Consider the following 21,536-nt stretch of genomic DNA (forward strand, 5'->3'; position numbering starts at 1 on the left):
TATTTTAACAACCATTATAACGTTAATTTAATTTATTTGTGTTGTATTTTATAGGAAAATTTAAAATAAAAAGTATAAATACTACAATTAACCTATTTTAAGAATAAATATAATATCCTTAAGCAAAAAAAAAAACAAAATTATTAACATTCTTATCCCTAAAACTGCTTCTAAAAAATTTGAAGCGACAACACCGGAGCTTAATCGCCTGAGCCATACGCGTAGTGTCATCTGTCAAACGGCTTTTTGTTTATTTTCGGGATTCGTGTATTTTCTTTAATTTTCGGTTTCAAAAGGAAAACGGCCACATTTTAGTGTTTTTTTAAATTGCTTTTCACAAGTAAGTACCGATACTTTCATAACATCACATCATGGGGTAACCATCATCATAAACGTAGAATAGGGGATCTTATAGATATAAACCTAATAAAAACTTGAATGTGAAAGTGTGCGTAAAATACCAAAATATTTATATTTTTAAATCTAAATATTTTTTTGAACATATTCATCTATCAATAGGCTATAAAAAATATAAAACTAGAATTTTGTCCCTGGTTTTATTGCAGGATTTTATGTTTTTTTTTGTTGTTTTGGCAGAAAGAAGGCATACCTAATACCCATGTACCTATCTATGTATAGTTATGTTTTTTTAATATAGACATTAGGTAGATAGATGAAATTACTAATTTTTTATTGCCTTTAAAGAATTTTGAAATTTATTTAGATATTGATATCTATGTATAAAGTTAATTTTGTCTTTCCCTAAAATTTGGTCGATAATTTTTTTTTGTTTTACCATATTGCAACTTACAATAATATATATAGTAATTGGCACCACATATTAATTCATTACTGTAATTTTTTTTGCTTTTTGATTAAATATCAAATACTTATTATAGACTGCCTAATATATGCCCAAAGGGAACAATGGATTTCATTAATGGAAATCAACACAATTAAACGGAACATATTTGTTTGTTCAGATCACATCCTTAGAAGTGATTTCTTATATAAGGAAGATAATATTATCAGTAGCCAGACTATAAAACAAATCAGCTCTACCTCAAAGATAATTTTTTTAAAATATATTTTTCTAGTATAAAAAAATCATCATAAAAAGGATTAGTGTTACTCATATAAGCTTTATTTATAACTAATACTAATTAAATTAGGTAAGTGTGTAAAACTATTTTTTTACTAGGATTTCTGATGCACTGGTTAAAAACACAGCAGCGGATAATTCAGTTAATTTACCAAGTGATTTATCCTTCAAAGCTGCAGGGGCAGCTTTCCTGAAGAGTGCAAAAACTTCTTTAGCTTCCAAAATTGTATATAGTACAAACAGTGAAGCTAATATAGATAAGTATGGATAATTAAAATAGATTAATATTTTTGATACACCAAATTTTGTATAATTACAGATCTGATCATTCATCATCAACAATAACTGCATCTGAGATTAATAGTTCTACAGTAATCGTGGGGTCTAGGTCAACAATTACAATTTCTCATCAAAGCCGTTTTTGTTTAACTGGTACACATAGTTACTACGGCATAGTTAGGGAATGCCAAGGAAAAGGTAAAAATACACTCAAAATAGACTACTAGTTTTTTGCCATGTATTATCCTATTCTATATATCTTATTTGAGCACCAGGACTAAGACAGGCAAAAAAGTTTATAACCACTTCTAGAAAAAGAGCTGAACAGCTCCTAGACATGAACAGATCAGACATCAGAACAGCAGTCGGACTCCTAACCGGTCATTGCCCAGTGAAATATCACCTAAAGGCAATAAGTATAACAGAGGACGACCAATGTAGATTCTGCAGAAATGCCACAGAAACGGCAGAACACCTGCTCTGTGAATGCCCCACCCAACTTTGCAAGAGGCTCAAGTACCTGGAAGGGGTACAACCAACACCTCAAGAAGTGGGACAACTACCTCCCAAAAATATAGCTTTGTACGGCAGAAGTCTAAGACTTTTTGAGACAAACTAAGACAAGTAGAGTTATGCACAAAATATCTCACAGGTAGCAGTGCTGAGCGGCGGATCAGCCGAAACGACTCCCTTCTCAATCTACAATATATCTTATTTAAAAGTGATGTAGTATTTTATTGTGTTATATTTGTTTAATATTAAAATATTTAATATTAATTAAATGTATGATATTACAAAGATTCTTTATAATAACATACATTTTATTGATCAATTGGATTATCATAATACATTTTTTTAATTTTGGTAATACTATATTTGTATGTATATTATTCTAGGGTAAAATCAAAATGATATCCTGAGGACCTAAGCACTGATGATTCCACCGTTTTAAAAGCTAAATCACTTGTCACCAAATTATAGAAAAAAAAATAAAGAAAATTAAAATTCGAAGATTGCAACAAACAAATTTGCGCCAAAGAAATTGAATTAGATCTCAAGTCATTATTAAAATACTTAAGAAATAATAACATGATTTTCGAAAAATGTTGGGCAACATACTACATATTTTATTTGACTTGTAAAAGTACTTGTTTGTATATTACTACTAATAAACTATCTAATCTATTGTACATAGTCTTTATTCTTAGGTAAGCTTTGTTTTTTAGTATAAATTAATATGATATAATAATTGGTATTAGGAATTATATAGGTCACTATTAAATGTCTCAAAACCATTATATAGGCTAAATACTCATAATAAAAATCTTATAACCTACAAAAAACCTGCAACTCCTTCATAATTTGAACATCCTTGTAGTTTTAACTTTTTCCGCTGAAGCAATACTGTCTCTTTGAAAAAGTCAGCACCATAGAAGTATATATTATGTGATATAAGTAAGTGATGTAAAACTGAGTTTTGTCCAATATAACAATAACAATAAAATTTTGCAAAATGTTAAAAATTTGTGTCTTAAAACATAATTTATTAAGAAATCTATAATATTATATTAATAAAATATTTAATTTCCTTAAAAATGCTTTGACAAAAATGCTGCCTTTTATTAGGACCTTTCTCTAATGAAGTCCATTAAAAAAAAAACACATAAATAGGTCATAAATGGTAATATTACTTATAGTCAAACTCTTTAATAATTAATAAAAATTTATCAGGTAAATATTTGTTGACGACGTCACTGGTAAAGAGTGCTTGTATCGGTGATATCAACAATGCGTTCGAGCGGCGTTGCGATGCCATTACCGTTTTCTCGTTTCTTCGTACTTTATTTTCATTTATTTAACGTATATTGACTTCAATATATTCGATATCTTACCAAATTTATTTTAAAAAAATGCTTGATATTTTATTAAAGGGGAGCAGTAATATTGTTTTGTGCCTTCGGAAACAACTGAAAATTTTTATGCTATTATAAAGTGATTTTTGCCATTTCTCTATAAGCATTTGGCATCATTGCATCAGAGATGTTGCAAGCAAACAAACCTGCCCATAGTTCCACGGCATGCTACTTCTAGCCTTTCAATGTTCTAAGGTTCTTGAAGTACACGAATCTTTAAATCGTTGCAAGAATGGCAAAAGTCCGGGCAAAGACAATGTTCCATATGAATTTTTTAAGGCTCCACCTTCCATCTGGATAACTTATTTCATTTCCTTTTTTAACAAATACCGTGCCGTTCCGCATAATTGGGATGGCATTATCTTGATGGAATTCATATTTAAATTATGTTAGTATTTATATTAAGTTCTGCCTGTTAGTTGAATATTATTAAAGTTTAATAGTAAATACAGTTGAGAGTCATCTGCATACTGAAGAATTTGAGAGTGTTTTATTCAGGATTTCTTCAGGTCAGCAACATAAATTGAACAAAAGTTATGATGATAAAACTGAACCTTGAGTATATAACTTAATTTGAACCTCAATAGTTCACAGAAACTTACCGGTAGCAACATTCCCCATTTTACCAAAGACCAAACTGGCGCTGACCACGTTTCCCGGGTCGTCACCGTTCCCCGGCACCACCTCAATATTCTGCACGTTCACCGTCAGTTGGTTCTTTGGTCTCGGCACCACCGTCACGTTGTTGCTCTTCTGCTCGCTGTACATCCGGCCGTCCACGTACGCCTCCACGTGCACCTCGGACTTCGTCAAACTCCGATTACGTTCGCGTCTCCGCTTCTCCTCGGCTTTGGTGCGAAACACGCCGCTAGATGTCACCGATATGATGGCGCCACTGTCGGAACACTCACTGACCTTTGGCATGAGTTTCGTTAGAGGGGCGTGGCCCGGTGAATGTTGGGGCGCGCAGTCGCCGCCCGCGATCGAGACGTTTTGCGTCGGCGACAAAATCGGTGACAGCACCTTTTTTAGGGGATAGTCGCCGGAGGGGTTTGTTGGGCCTTTGAAGAGGAGTTCGACGGGTCGTTCTGTTGAAAAATAATAATTTATATCTTATAATAATAATTATATTATAACGATACACGCTAAAAGACGGCTAAGTGAAGTTCACCGTATCACACCAGCTTTTCACTGACGATCTTAAGGTCCACGTACCATCTCATGACAAACTAAAAGAACTGATCATGTTAGTAGAACAATTCTCCAAGGATATCAGTAAGAAATTCGGCCTGGACGAATGTTAACATTAACAACATATAAACATAAAGAGAGGCAGATGCAAAATAGGAAAAGGCTTGCATGCTGTAATTCAGCTCTGACAAGCTTTTCTAAGTTACTAAGAAATATATTAACATTACATAAGTTGTTTTAAGGCAAACGATAGACAGGGTAGCCCATCGGAAACAGTCCAGCAAGGGCTTTAAAAAGGATGCGTTTCATGACATTTCATTCAGTTTTAATTGTTTAGTCACTTTTTACCTCGTAAACAAATGAACGACAGTCGAGGCGAGTTAGATTAGTGTTTTTGACATTACCAGTAAAAGAGTGTTTCCGAATTTCGTAATTTCAAATGCTGTCAAAAAAAGGAGTTTTCAAATTATTGCTGCATCTTTTGTATGTCTATATTCTACCCAAGTTGTTTGGATAGAAATTCTGATGCCATAAAAATGGGAGGCTACAAAATTTTATGCTCAGAAAAATGTCAAATAAATTTTAATGAAAATGAGAATGAAAAGAAGTCTTACGAGCAGAAGATTCATGAATTATTGATTGAACTAAAAGAAAAGGATAGGCATATAGAAAGAATGAGACGAAACAGTTTGGTGTTTGAAGATGAAGTGTCAGAGGCCGAAAAGAAGTTTTCTTTTTCCCTAGATAAACTACACAAACTTAATGATGAACTTAAAATTGAATTAACAAATTTAAAAACTAAAGAATGTGAGTTACTGTCACTATTAAAAGTATGTGATGAGGAAAAAATAAATTTCAATATAAAAATCAATGAGTTAAATACCTTAAATAAAAATTTAATTGTAACAATAAAAACATTAGAAAATGAATCTGCAACCTATAAGACGCAAATAAATATGTTACAAATGGAAGTTAATGATTTAACCAAGATGAATAAGAATATGATCCAGTCAATAAAGGTGTTGGAAGTTGAAAAAGATACTTGCTATTCCGATATTTGTGCATTAAAGGAACAGCAAAACATATCTAAATTCGTTAATATAAATTATCCAACACAGTTGCCATGTAGGCCAAATTCACCCGTTGATAATCGACCTAGGCTTCTTTTTGTGGGTGGAAACTGTAGTAGAGTGTTCCTGAAGAAATTGCGTCTGAAGTTTGAAGCTAACTACAAAGTCCAGTGTTTCCTGAAGCCAGGAAGTACAAACAATGAACTGATTTATACTGCATCATCTATGGTTAAGGAATTTACAGAAAATGATATGTTGATTTTAATGTTAAATGGTATTTGCTCATCATTCGATATTTTAAGAAAATTTATACATTTACACAGCAATAGTTTAGTGATGACAAGCCCTTACATGTATCCAAACCATAATGTAATTTATAATAGCAATAAGGCTCTCTATAGAATATTTCACGCAAATAATATTAATCTAAATAGAATTTTAGAGTCTAATCATGCCAGCAACTTTGGATCAGATTTGGCATCATTACTGTATACCCATATTTTAAAACATTTCAAAAGTAGCATTTTATCAAAAAATGTGTCCACAATAAAACCAAGTAATCAATCTGGACCTCTAGATACTGACTGTGATAGGGATTCTTTTTTATAGATAAATACACAGAAGATGAAGCTCACTCACATTCTATAAATAACATTGAAAATAAGCATGCGAAAAGTTTCAGTAGTTTTATTTTAAATATACAATCTCTAAGAAATAAAATGGACGAGCTTCATCTTTTACTTGATTCATGTGATTTTCCTGATATTGTATTACTAACTGAGCACTGGTTAAAGCCTAACGAATGTTTCTTAATATCTGATTATATTCCCATATCAATTTTTTGTCGGCAACACTCCATACATGGAGGAACAGCTATTTTAGTTAAACAAACAATTGAAGCTTTTTTCTGTAAAATTAATAAGTATGATAGCTTTCTGTTGGAGAAGGTTTTTGAATTCTCCCTTTGTTTTTGTAAGCGATTTAATTTATATGTTCTTTGTGTTTATAGACCACCCACAGGAGATATTGGTATGTTCCGGGACAAACTTGATTCTCTATTATCCCAATTGTCTCTACACTCCATAGTTATATTGGCTGGTGACTTTAATATTAACTTCACTGATGTAAGCTTGCCATCATATCGTACATCCCTTTTAAGTATATTGGAATCTTATGACTTGAAGATGCATGTTCTTTCACCCACACGTATAACATCCTCATCTGCAACTACTATTGATTATTTGTGTACAAATTTAAATGATGTGTCATGTAGAGTACTCTCATCTGGTATTTCTGACCATGAAGCCATTCTCGCTAGGATTCCATGCAACACTGTATTTCCTTCATCTCATTATATAGGAAGAATTTTCAGCAGAGCAAATTTTAATGCTTTTTCTTCTACTGCAGCTTTGGTTAATTGGAATGCAGTTGAAATGGCTCCTGACCCGTTTACTTTGTTATTTCATGTGCTATGTGACAAGATCAATCAGTGTTTTCCTAAAAAGAGGCTTAAAATGAAAAATAGAAAACCATGGGTCACAGCAGGCCTCAGAACTTCAGCTAAAAACCTCCGTTTTTTGGCTAAGCTGTGCAAGTTTACAACTAATGCAAACATTATTCTTTATCATCAGAAATATCGTAGTCTATATAGAAAGACGATAAAAGCAGCTAAGGTTAAATATTATAGTGACCGCTTAAATATGTCCTCAAATAGGCAGAGAGAATGTTGGTCAATTATAAATGACTTCAGGCATTCTCACAAGAAAGTGTCAGAACCAGAAGTAAGACCAAATAGTTTAAATGATTATTACTGTAATATTCCTCATTTATTGCTCAAGGATGTGAATACTAATATTGATCCTTTGCAATATATTCAACAAGTGTCAGTTCAAAATTCTTTTTTCTTTTATCCTGTTAGCCTTACTGATGTTAGAGATGCAATTAAAAGCTTAAAAAACCATAAATCAGCTGGAGCTGATGGAATATCATCAAAATTACTACTCCTTTTGCCTGACTCAGCATTGAATGCCTTAGCTTCTGCCATAAACGATTCCTTTCATAATGGCATCTTTCCAGCATGTTTGAAGGAGGCAGTGGTTATCCCTCTTTATAAGGGTGGAGATGTGAGTGAGCCTTGTAATTTCCGTCCAATTTCTATATTATCTACCCTCTCCAAGATAGTTGAAAAACTTGCAAAAATCAGAATTTTATCTTTTTTGCAACATAATTGCATTTTATCTGCAAATCAGTTTGGATTTCAAACGGGAAAAGGGACTCATGACGCTGTTTTCGGCTTTTTGGAGAGTGTCTATGTGTCCTTAAATTCTGGAGAGTCCGCGGCGGCAGTGTTTTGCGATTTATCCAAGGCATTTGATTGTGTAAATCATGGAATACTGCTGTCTAAGCTCAATAATTATGGCTTTAGAGGTGTGGCATTGCAATGGCTGGAATCCTATCTGTCTAATCGTACCCAAAGAGTTACAGTATCTGGATGTTTATCCGATTCCAGATCCCTTAAAACTGGAGTACCTCAGGGTTCAGTGTTAGGACCACTATTATTTTTGCTCTATGTAAATGATTTGGGTTCATTAAAACTGCAGGGCAAAGTGGTTCAGTTTGCTGATGATACCACCATTTTATGGAATCATAGAGATTCTGATAATGTTAGAGCCCAGGTTTTTAAGGATCTTAAGATTTTATCGGAGTGGTGTGCTGCAAACAGACTTGGATTTAAGTGTGACGTTCAGGGCCTTATGTTTAGTGAAAACTCCCCCTTGCAAAACAAAGAAAGCTGTAAGTTCCTTGGTATTACCATTGATGGTCGCCTTCGCTTCGAAGATCATATCCTGAATCTTGCATCAAAATTATCCTCTGGATGCTTTGCAGTAAGAATGGCGGGGCATGAGCTGGGAGGGGTAGTTGCACGTTCAGTGTACTTTTCTCTTATTGAGTCCCACCTTCGTTATGGCTTGCCTTTTTGGGGTTTAAGCAACAAGGGATTATTAAACATAATTTTTGTGATTCAAAAAAAGGCAGTTAGATACCTATGTTCCGCTGGGTTAAGAGATTCTTGTAAACCTCTCTTTATATCTCAAAAAATCCTAACTCTTTTTTCTCTTTTTATCTTAGAAACAGCTACTCTTATTCATAAATGTCCTAAACCTCCCTCTAACACTGGTCATATGACTCGCCAGGTTAACGATTTTCCCTTACCAATCCCTACATCCTCCCTCACCAAGAACTCACTTATATACCTTAGCAAAAAAATTTACAACCATGTTCCTCTATGTATCAGACAAATTTTAGAAGTTAAGAGATTCAAAAAGGAATTAAAATCACTTTTATTATCCAGGGCATATTATAGCCTTGACGATTTTTTTAATGATACCTTTTAACCTGTGCTCTGACATCATTTTAGTGTTTTAGTTTTGTTTCCTGTTAAATAATGTAATTTACTTCTTCTAAATTCTGTTTTATTGACAGCTTTACTTATTTTTTAATGAAATTTATCAAAAAGATGCTTTTTTTTCTCAATCTGTTTTGTTATGATTAATTTTGGTAATGTGTGTAAATTTTATGGTAAAGTGTTTTAGAAGTTATGTTTGTTTGAAATTTAAAGTGAATTTGGAATTTTTTAGTTTTTAGGATGCTTGTACACAAGATTTTGTTGTCTTACGTAATATAGCACATTTTCTTTCTTTCTTTCTTTCTTTCTTTCTTTCGTTACAATATTCTGATAATAAATGCTAAGGTCACTGTGAGGCTGTTGCTGCCGCCGAGCAGTCTGCGACAATTAAACAGGCGAGTTGCTTGAAGAGCGAGATGCGAATAAGATGTTATGGTGGGAGGAAGCGCGCGATCTTAGTTGCTACAGAGTGGACCCAAAAATATCGGCTTTATACTTTTTGTTCGCTTGTAAAGGGTGCGGCAGTCAAACCTGCATTTTTGAAATAACTGTGTAAAAAAACACAGTTGCTTTTTAAAATTTGTATTGATACCATGTTAATTTACGTTAAAAAGCATTTAAGAAACATTTAATTATTTAAAAATAACATTACTAAGATGTCTTCCAATTCGATTGATGCATTCTTGAAGGCGATCTCTGAAATTGTTCATAACATCACGGATCATCTGCTGAGGGATTTTTTCGATTTCCTGACGATAAAACTATGCTTTTTAGGTAGCCCCACAAGAAAAAATCACAAGCAATTAGGTCAGGTGAACAGGGGGGCCAAGCAATGAATCCGTTCCGGGATGCGTATTGGCATTCTATACCATTATTCAGATCGGCACTACATTGAATCGTGGTAGACTATGGCCATATGCTTTATCTAATTTCATAGACCATCCTATACTACAATTCAGAGCTTCGCTATTACGTTAGCGCGCTGAAATACTGAAATGCAGTACGCAATGGATGTCAATTCCTGCGCCTCACGTAGCCGATTTATACCGCGACTCAGCGCTGGGATTCTAAAATCACGATTCGACACGATTACTCGATATGACTGATTCTAAATAAAATTTTCAGTCGTGAGTGTCTTGCGGATTGCCTAGTTTTTAACGATTTGTCGATGACACGCTTGGGTATATCGTATACACCAGACGATATAGCTTCTTCCTTTTTTTATACGTGCATAATGTGACAGCATCCTTTTCTAAACGTATTTGTTTCATTTATTGTTTACCAATAGTCATACCAGTTTTTTTTTTATTAGTATATCAAGAAGCTTTCTTAAACACATCAACTAATAGATTTAATTCGACCCTATTTTCCACAACCTTCTGTTAATAATAGAGGCAGAGGAAGTAGAGTTACCATTAAACGGGCAGTTTTAGTATGTTAAGATTTTATGCCACAGATTGTTACCAAAAAAGCATTCGACAAGATTTGAAATTTGGAATTAGCGAAACTACTACAAATTGTTGGATCCGTAAAATTACTGAAACTATTGACAATCACCTTGCTGACTAATTCATTAATTTTTCAAATATAAGAGATGAGAGACAAATTAATAAATTAACATTTATAAAGAGATCCAGGCACAAGGATTTCACTGTCAGAAATATCCTGATTCAACCAAGTCTCAACTAGGATTATGACAGAATAGTCAGACAGCTGCAGACAAGGTTCTTATAGATTTACTAGGCTGCCATTCGGTTTGAAAGTTAGTCCAAATAGTTTTCAGCGAATGATGAGTATCGCTTTTGCGGGAATAACCCCCGAAAAGGCATTTTTATATATGGATGACCTAATTGTTATTGGATGCTCAGTAGGTCACCACCTTGAAAATCTAAAAAGTGTGTTTAGTACCTGTCGTAAATCTAATCTAAAATTAAACCCAAACAAATGTGCATTTTTCCAAAACAATTGTTGTTACGTTGGTCATCAAATACGCGCGGATGGTATTCTACCTGACGAATCGAAATATGAGGCAATTCGTAAATATCCAATTCCAACAAACGGCGATGACGTTAGGCGGTTTACTAGTTTCTGTAATTATTATAGAAGGTTTATACGAAATTTCGCAGAAATTGCTAAACCACTAACTAAGCTAACAAAAAAAAATGCACCATTTGTATGGACCAAAGAATGCCAAGATTCGTTTAACAGGCTGAAGCATATGCTTATTGATCCGCAAATATTACAACACCCAGATTTTTCAAAGCCTTTTATCTTGACAACCGACGCGTCAAAAGAGGCTTGCGGTGCAGTTCTATCTCAAAAATCAAATGGTCAAGATCTGCCTATAGCATATGCGTCAAGAAGTTTCACAAAAGGAGAAACTAATAAATCTGTCATAGAAAAGGAATTAGCAGCCATACATTGGGGCATTAATCACTTTAGACCTTATTTATATGGCACACATTTTTTAGTTAAATCAGATCATAGACCCCTAGTCTATCTCTTTGCAATGAAAAATCCTTCTTCAAAGCTAATGCGCATGAGATTAGATTTAGAGGAATATGATTTTCAAATCGAATACATAAAAGGTAAGGATAACGTCGTAGCTGACGCGTTATCTAGAATTAATATGCAAGATCTTAAGAATATGACGTCAGAGTCTAAGCAAATTTTGGCAATAACTAGGTCTATGTCTAGAAAACAACAGGGAACATTCGTGTCCCAAAATAATTCAAAAACGCGTTCTCTCGAATCAGGTAAAGACTTAAAAATAATACAAACAAATGATAACTACGATTTAATTAAAATTCCTAGTATAAAATTTATTATTAAGCCAGATTATTTACGAATAATTTTGGAAAATCACGGTAAAAATAAAATCAGCGCTGAAAGCAAAATGAATTTCACCAATGGCAATTTTTCTTTAGGGAAAATATTGTCTCAGCTTCGAATAATGGCTAGTGAAAACAATTTGCAAAAATTAAAATTAAGATTAAATGATGAAATATTTAGTACGTGCACGTTTGAAGATTTTAAATTACTAGGACAAGACTATTTACACAATTTAAAAATATTTTTATACCACGACCCAAAACTTATAATAGACAAGGATGAAAAACAAAATTTTATTCAGAGGTATCATGATGACCCAATTTGCGGCGGTCACTGCGGTCAAAAGAGACTTTTGAAAAAACTAAGAACCAAATTTCGTTGGAAAAAGATGTCACGTGATGTTGCAAATTATGTAAAAACTTGTAAAAAATGCCAGGTAAACAAAAGCAAAATTAATCATCAGGAACCCATGGTCATTACGCCAACACCGCAATGAGCTTTCGATATTGTATGCATAGACACTATTGGCCCGTTTACAAAAAGCGATAACAATAATGTTTATGCCGTAACCATGCAATGCGAATTAACGAAATATCTTATCATCGCGCCTATACAAAATAAAGAAGCATTAACAGTAGCCAAGGCAATAGTAGATAACTTTATTTTGGTATATAGACCGATGAAAGAGATTCGTACTGACCTAGGGACTGAATTTAAGAATGAGGTTTTAGAAAAAGTGACCAATCTACTACAAATAAATCACAAATTTTCGACAGCCTACCACCACCAAAGCATCGGAGGTTGTGAGCGAAATCATAGAATTTTAAATAACTATTTAAGGTCGTACATTAATGATTCTTGGACAGATTGGGATTTTGCACGATTATACGCCTTTTGAGCTAGTTTTTGGAAGAAATCCTGAGTTTACTTCTGACTTGACAAACAATATTGACCCAATTTACAATATTGATGCCTTTTATCAAGAAGTTCGTCATAAACTTCAAATTTCTTTACAGCGAGCGAGAGATTTTGTAATCAGAGCGAAAGATAAGCGCAAGTTAGAGTACGATAGAACTTCTCAAAGCCTTCGTCTACACCCAGGTGACTTTGTAGTCATTAAAAAAGAAAATCGGACGAAGTTTGATCCTTGGTTTAACGGCCCTTTTGTAGTTATAAGTACAAGTGGGGTAAATTGTACAGTGAAAAGTGAAAAAGGGAAAGTAATTTCTGTGCATAAAAACAGAGTACACAAATACTGTGCTAGTGAAAATTAACGTATTATGTATGTATATAAATCTAATGTCGCGACAAATTAAACAGAATTAGTATAGTAATATTATATGTTGACATATACTCACACATTGTAAATAACTTATTCGCAAACATTATTTTATAAAAGTATTTATCGTAGTAGTGTGACGTATTAGTGTAAGGATAATTATGGTAATAGTGATAATAATTTGTAAATATTTTAAGAGTAAATCTTTATAGTAAAAAAAAAAAAAAAAAAAAAAGGGGTAGGATAGACTAATAATTACGGTATTTCACAAAGCAACACAGCTTTCTCAAAATACGGGCAAATATTTTATTTAAAACGAATGTCTTTTATCTTTGCCCAAAATAAAAGCCATTCTTTTAAAAGGGGAAAGATGTGGTGCTACCTTTATGTAAACTATTTAGTATCAACAAATATAACCCAACGTCAAATCTAGGTCGCAACACTGATGTAGGTTAATAGATCAAGACCAATTAATATTATTGTTAACGAAATGTATATGTATTTTCTATCTGATCAATACAGTCGATTCTAAACCTGAGACGAGTCTACTTTCTTACACTCCGTGATAAAATTGTTCAATTTTAGTGCGCATACCACCAACATTTTGGCAGTAGAGGCTTAATCGTTTTTTAAGTTATTATCACCATCTTGAGACCTCACATTTTTCAACGGCACGATCTTGGGCACTCCTCTAATGTACTTGATTCCCAGATTTTGTTCTCCATTATCAAGGCGATTCGAAAGAGTAAGCTTTAGTTCCTTAAACTGCTTTCCCTGGAGAAAAGTCTGATCAGGACCTAATTTAACACCAGTGTCACTATACACTCTGCTCCTCAAAATCTTCAATGCCACTTGTTCATTAGCAAGAACAGCCTTGATAGGTCTCACTCCTGTACCCCTCTTCCCAACACGAAAAACTTTACTAATTTGATCCTCTGGTCTGCTCTCCACCACGTTCTGAAGCAAGCTTCTAACTTTGTTCGTATCAAACGCCACTCTCTCTCTAGCATCCTCAGATGTCGACTTAGTCACATTGTACAGCATGATGTTCTTAGATCGCCTCTTTCGCTCTTCAAATTCATCAAAAAAATCGCCACCTATATCTGAGGCAATGAGTGCTCTATTTTCACCTTCACTCTGAGAATTAGATCTAGAAAAGGCTACTTGAAGTTCACTTACCGCCTGTTTCAAGGTAGATACTTCCTGTTGCAGACTTTCATATTTCCTGCAGAGTCGCATGCAATTCAGTTCTCTGATCAAGCATAATATTGAGCATATTTGAAAATAATGCAATAACATCTTTGGTGTTCACATTCTGTTTGTTCAGAAGAGATGACATCTGGTCCTTAACTCCATCAAAGGGAGAGGTCAGGGAACCGCCGACCGGGGCTTTGAGGGAATTGCTATTGTTGCGTCTTGTTCCATTGGTGACAGTCATGTTGCCGCTGTTTGAATTAGATCTCAATGGTTTAGTAGAAACCTTGGGTTTAACACCCTGCGAGCCACTTGTACTAGGTCCGCAAGCACCCATGGAGACTTTCCTGACTTCAGTTCTGGCACATACTTTACATTCCCAATCATGTGCACCCGTTTTTTCGAATGTCGAAAATATCAAGTCAAATTGCGCATTACTCAATTCCGTACATCCCTTGTGAATCCATGTGCAGCACTTTTTGTACTCAACAGCATGTTGATTTCGTTTGATATCACGTTCACAAATCGAGCATACATATCGATCCGCCATCCTGTGGTTAACCCACGATTGAGAAACTGGACGCAAGTTTAACCCTGCCCACAAGTGTAAACCTCGTGAAGTGAGGCCCCAGTTTAAAGAGAGAGAGAGAAAGAGAGAGAGAGAGATTGACTGGAGTATTTGACTTAACAATCAAAACAAACTAAAAAAGTTACAGGTCCAAAGTCCAATGAAAACATGCTGAAAAAAATAAATAGGAAAACAGCAATTTCCACCTTAATCAGTGGCGGAAACTTAACCCATTTATTCACAGCGGACAAACACACCTTTAACTTCACTTTTCAAAAGTTCTCAGGATAATCAAACTTAATAAATTTACAAAAACAGGTAAAACAGCGGGACAATGTTCTTTTACCAATCATTTCTAAGAAGATCTGTAAGAAAAACTTCTAATTCTGTTCTTAGTTCAAAAAGCTTTGTCAAAGTTTTAGAGCAATAGTGTTTTATGATCGGTACCATAATCTTCACATAATATTGAGAACAATCGGGATTGTAGTGGACGTGACTTGACAAAATTAATTATTTTTACTGACTCGGAACTACAATTTGGCGCTTTCATTTTTATTCGTGATATTGCTCCTGCTGTTCTACCTGTCATTGTCCTTGGCTCCGTCGGTACAAATATTAATGCAATCATTCCAATCGAGTTGGTTTTCTTCAAAAAATATGTTAATGGTGTTAAAAATTTCTTTTTCGGTTGTGTTAGTAGGCAGCGATGAGCACATAAGTAAGTCTTTTTCGAGTGAATGTTTATATGGATACCGCACAATTACTAGCAAGATGGCCAGTCCAGCAACATCAGTCCAGTGTAATATCCAGTTTAATAGATATTTTAGTAACCAGTTCTACGCATGGAAGGAATGAACAAAAAAACACTTTGAGCAACATTTTACTACATTCTATTACAGGGTTCGTAAGTAACTGTCCAACATTGATCTTTAATAGTAGCACTCTCTTAGTTCTACCCAAAACTAGTTCACACTAATACACTAGAACCTAATTACCTCAATCATACGATGTATATGTCCAGTTTATTGTAAAATCAGTCGTATTGTAATACGCCTAGGCTTTTTCAATATGCCTAGGCATATTGTCATATAGTTGAAATAATTCAAAATATCACAATTTGACTAATAATTTTAGGCGTATTATAATATAACTGAATCTTAGTAGGCTTATTGTTAAATTTAATCTGTACGTGAGTATATTACAATATGACTACATGAGATCAGGCGTATTATAATACGACTGACAGCTATCCACGCGAATTGCAATCATAATTTTAGTTAGTGTTGTGCGATATACCTACTTATATGCCATTTAAAATGAGTGCTAATAAAGACAATTATTATACTAGACAAGTTTTACAATGGTAATTAAACTATATAAACATAACTATAATCTCAAAATATTAATTTTACCGCGGTTGTATTGGTGGGAATGGCGGGATTAACGTGCACAATTTTGTTTGTTGACAATTTTATATTTCTTTTGTATTAGACACTTTTTGCTTAAGATACGAAATTAATACAAAAGTCCAGTGGCGCAACTAGACAGTAACTTTTGGAGGGGCTTGGGGGGAGGGGGTCTTAAGCACTAAAATATGCAAAATTCAATGTAATTTCACGTGTTTCTGCGTTTTTATGGGGGGAAGGGTTATTGCACAAGTATTAGTAGCATGAAGAGCCATAACTGTAAGAAATATGAAGTTTTTACATTAGCTAGTGGCGGAGATAAACTAATAAATATTATTAATTTAGCTAAAAAAAGTTACATTATTCTATACATTTCATATTGGGAACTTTGTAATTATTATTTTACAAAATTGACAAAAATACGTCTTTTAATTTCAGAATACGGAAAAAGCAGTAAAAGACCATGGACCCTAGAAAAAAAAGTAAGCGATATTTTAGTTAGTTCCCGGGAAGCAAAAAATAAAGGAACTAGAAGGAATAATAACCAGCTATATTACTCACGTATTTATGAAACTTTGAAAATTGGTGGAACAAGAAAAGTAATTAAAAAAAGAACCAAGGAAGATGGTCACATCATTTTCATAATTGCCTATGAAGAGTTTTATAACAAATTAATTGAAATTCATATAGGTACAGGTCACGGAGGCCGCGATAAGATGTTAATGGCATTGCAATCCAAGTATGCAATTCCCAGACCAGCAGTAGAAGTATTTGTTAAATGTTGTACAACCTGCGCGGAAAAAAAGCAACTTCCTAAAAAAGGTGTGGTAGTGAAACCCATTATATTATATCCAAAGATTTTAATCATCGCGGACAAGTGAACCTTATCGATTTACAGTCAACGCCTGATGGAGAATACAAATGGTTAATGAATTACCAGGGCCATTTTACCAAATTTATTTATCTCAGACCTTTAAAATCTAAGAATGCCAAAGATGTATGCGAAGAACTTCTAAAAATTTTTTTGAATTCGGAGCTCCTATTATCTTGCAAAGTGATAATGGTATTTGTAAACCAGATAATCCATGAAATAAATGGCCCTCTTGCAAGATCATTAATGGACGCCCGCGTCACCCGCAAAGTCAAGGAAGTGTTGAAAGATCAAACCAGGATGTGGAAAATATGCTTAAATCTTGGCTAAAAGATAATAATTCAACAAACTGGTCCCTTGGCTGCTATTTTGTTCAGTGGCAAAAAAATTCTTCCTATCACAGGATCATTAAACGTTCCCCATACAAAGCTTTATTTGGAGTGGATTTTCAAGTTGGTTGTTTTCTACTAATTTGCCTTCTGAAGTTATTCATACTATAAACAAAGAAGAAGATTTAGAAACAACTTTAAATAATAGTTCAACTGGAGGTTGTCCAGAAGATACTTTAGCTGATCGCTACGAAACATCTGATGGAGTACACGATGCCGCAATAACTAGCTTACAAGTCGACACGACTAGGAATCACACTGACGAAAATTTTATACTGACATTTATAAACAAATCGAGACTTCAGTAGTTACCGACTTGAATAATACAGATGACAGGATGGTACTTACCTATGAGTTAGAAGAACCAATAGACGATTTAGAAGCAAACCATAGAGTAGAAATACTGTATATTGATGATAATCAAAATCAAATCAAATCAAATCAAAAATGGTTTATTTGTCAAAATGTACAGTTTTATAGGTCAATAAAAATTACAAAGAAAAAAAATTACATTGACAAATAGGACTATTCTCTCGATTATAAAACCGTTTTCCCTTGTTAGCACAAGCAAAGAAGGGATGAAAAAGCCCTTTACAATTTACAGAAACAATTTTACAAAAATAAAAATAACTTTTTTATATAGGAATGCAAAGTAAGATATAGAATTAATTAACCTAAGATTTTAAGACAGGCAGCGGCAGTGCGACAACGGACGAGCGCAAGGAGAGAGGACAGACGAGGCGAAAAAAGAGAACCCAAAAAATAACCCCAAGATGCGTGCATCGGCCTAGGCTATTAAAAAATATACGTATGTATGTTGCGGAAAAAGAAAGTATAAAACTAAAAACGGGATTTTAAAATATAATCTCCGAACATTCCACTGAAAATTAGCATATTATATACACATGTATATCTTCTGTTACATGTTACTATTTCTTGTATTATGTTATTATACGCATTATCACATTTTATATATTACCCTACTTGAATTAATTGCCAATTATTTGTTCCATAAGTAGTTTAGATTTTATTTGACCAGAGAAAGCTCCCAAGGGCATTTGCTTTATGTCATTGTTTAAACCATTCCACATTTGAACAGCTACATACTTAAAAGAACGTTGAAATGCTGCGCTTCTATGCAATGGTACGATAAAAACGTTATTTCGTGTGGCATGCGCATGTTCGAATTCTTGAAACTGACTTCTTAAATTAAATGGTTGATTATTATTTACTATGCGATATACAAAATTATACATATGTAGCTTTCTTCTATTGTTCATATTTAATATTTTATTATTATTGAGATAAGGCGATATATGGTTTCTGTAGGGGATACTATAAGAGAATCTCATACAGGAATTTTGGACTTTTTGTATAATTTTTTTATTTTGTGAAGATAAAGAATTTCCATAGACTACGTCACCATAATCAAACAATGACAAAATAAGACTATCGCACAATAAGTACTTTTGTTTTGCCGATAAATTTCGCTTAAACTTAAGAAGTTTTTTTAAACGTAAATAAGCAGTTTTCGTTTTATTTTTTATGTGTAATTCAAAAGAGAGAGAGCTGTCAAATATAACGCCTAAATTTTTTGCCTCGGAAACAACAGGAATTGAAGTATTATCAATAGATATAGGATTTAAGGATAAGTTGTGTTCGAGCCTTTGCCTTATATTAAAGTTGGAGCACATAATAAGAATTTTAGATTTTGTGGCATTAAGCTTAAGATTATGATTTTCTGCGTATTTATGTAGACTAATTAAATCACTATTAAAATTTTGATAGAATAGATTTATATTATTAAGGTGAATTGGAATATAAACTTGGGAATCATCGGCATATTGTTGCAAAGTGGCGTGTTTTATTACTTTGTACATATCAGCCACGTAAATAGAGAAAAGTAACGGCGATACTATAGAGCCTTGAGGTACTCCCTGGTTAAAAGGTGTAAATTCTGAGTAATGCTTTTCAGACTGCCGAACCACCATAACACAACTGTCTCTATTACGCAAATAATCCTTGAAAAAATTTACACCGCTCTCTGAAATACCAATATATTTTAATTTTGCCAATAACATATCATGGTTAATCGTGTCAAAAGCCCTACTAAAGTCCAATAAGGCCATACATGTTGGCTGACCATTCTCCTCATTTACCCTAATATCATTTAAAATACCCACCAAACTTGTAGACGTGCTAAAGTTTTTTCTGAAACCGGATTGACAATCGGGGATAATTTTATGTTTATCAACAAAATTTGAAATTTGATTAAAAATATGTTTTTCCAGAATTTTAGATGATGCTGGTAGAATACTAATTGGTCTGAGATCTTTATGCTCTTTTGGATTTGAATTTTTTGGAATCGGTTTAATAATTGCCCTTTTCCACACATTTGGAGACTTTTGTTGAAGAATACATTCGTTAATAATATGCAATAAAGGACTTAAGCAAAAAGGCAAACACAATTTTATATGTTTTATAGAAATACCATCGATTCCCGTTGCATTTGATTTAATAGTCGAGATTATTTTAATCATATTGTCTTGGTCCAAAAGCTGGAAATTAAGTTTTATATTATTTATGGTATTATTTTGATAAAATTCAATACATTCTTTACTTGTAGTATCAGGTAGGGTAGAAACAGTATTAAAAAAATTGCCAATATCTGTTGGATTTGATATGTTAGTAGGTAGCTCGTTTTGATATCTTTTTCCTTTAGTTAAGAATAGTTTATCTGCTATTCTCCAAAATTCTTGTCCTTTTTTGTTTGATAATTGATTAAAAAATGTTATTTTTTCTCGTATTATAGCATGTTTTGTGTAGTTTCTTAGCTGTTTATAATATTCAAAATGAGGCTGAGATTTACTTTTCAGATATTTTTTATGAGCACGATCACGTAATTTGATAAGAGTTTTTATATTTTCAGTTATCCATGGACAGTATATTTTCTCTTTAATAATTTTATTTTTAGTCGGAGCATGTGTATTTAAAAGCTGTAAAATATGTTCATTAAAAAACTGCACTTTGTCATTAATATCTATAAGGCGGTACATCTGATCCCAATTTATAAGCAAACCATCGTTTATAAAATTTTCCATATTTATATTGTTATAAACTCTGAAAGTCATGGATTTTTTTTTAACCTTTATGTTATCATATTGAAATATTGAATAAATCAGATTATGATCTGTGATTGTTTCTGCTATGGCAAGCGACTCTGAGTTTAATGACACCAAATCATTACTGCAAATTATATAATCAATAAGGGTACCATCACCAGTGTTCATGTTAATTCTTGTTGGTTCTGTAATACGCTGTGAAACATTGAAATATTCTAAAATAAATTTTAATCTATTTGAATATGTATTTTGTTTTAAAAAATCAATATTGAAGTCGCCTGTTATAATTACGTAATCAAAACTTAAAGTTAACCTAAAAAGATCCTCCAAGTTATCTAAAAAAGCTGGTATGCTATTGGCAGGTGCACGATATATCGTAATAAGGGCGAAAGATCGTTTTTTAATTGAGAATGATATGCCCAATACTTCCAAATTATTAAAAGCCAAATTTAAGTTGTTAAATGTTACAGAATTTTTTATATATAGTGCAATTCCTCCACCACGGCCCTCTCTGTCTTGTCTTATTAACTTATATCCTGGCAAATTGAAACATTGGGTTTCACAGTTTTTATCTAGCCAGGTTTCGGTAAGGGCAAAAAAATCAAAAGGATACTGTGACATATACCAAGAAAATTCGTCAAATCCTGAATTCATTGACCTGATATTTAAGTGACCCACCGATAGGTTTCCCATAAAATTACCTACCAAATCCTGCATGATATTTTGATTATCCGATACACGCACACTACTGAGATCATTAGCCATAATCTATACAATTAATTTTAGTTTTAGCCCCCCGTACCCCTCCCCAAGCTCCCCCGACCACAACTGCAGCACCAATCCTGCCATAACCAATTAATATAAAACCCTGCATCTTCAAAACAATAACACAGCAAAGCACCGGTACGCATATA

General features: G+C 33.4%; 1 protein-coding gene across 2 annotated transcripts in view; it reads right to left on the reverse strand.

The window, feature by feature from the left end:
* The window catches only part of LOC126747383 (uncharacterized), a 157,999-nt gene that overhangs the window by 80,299 nt on the left and 56,164 nt on the right, over positions 1–21,536 (reverse strand). For both annotated transcript variants that reach the window (XR_007664172.1, XM_050455969.1), the window contains exon 4: positions 3,897–4,382. Coding sequence is in view for 1 of the 2 variants with exons in the window: in XM_050455969.1 (XP_050311926.1) it covers positions 3,897–4,382 (486 nt within the window). In the remaining variant the exon portion in view is untranslated. The remainder of the gene's footprint in view (positions 1–3,896; positions 4,383–21,536) is intronic.

Source organism: Anthonomus grandis, chromosome 19, assembly GCF_022605725.1.
Source record: "Anthonomus grandis grandis chromosome 19, icAntGran1.3, whole genome shotgun sequence".
NCBI classification, from domain to species: Eukaryota; Metazoa; Arthropoda; class Insecta; order Coleoptera; family Curculionidae; genus Anthonomus; species Anthonomus grandis.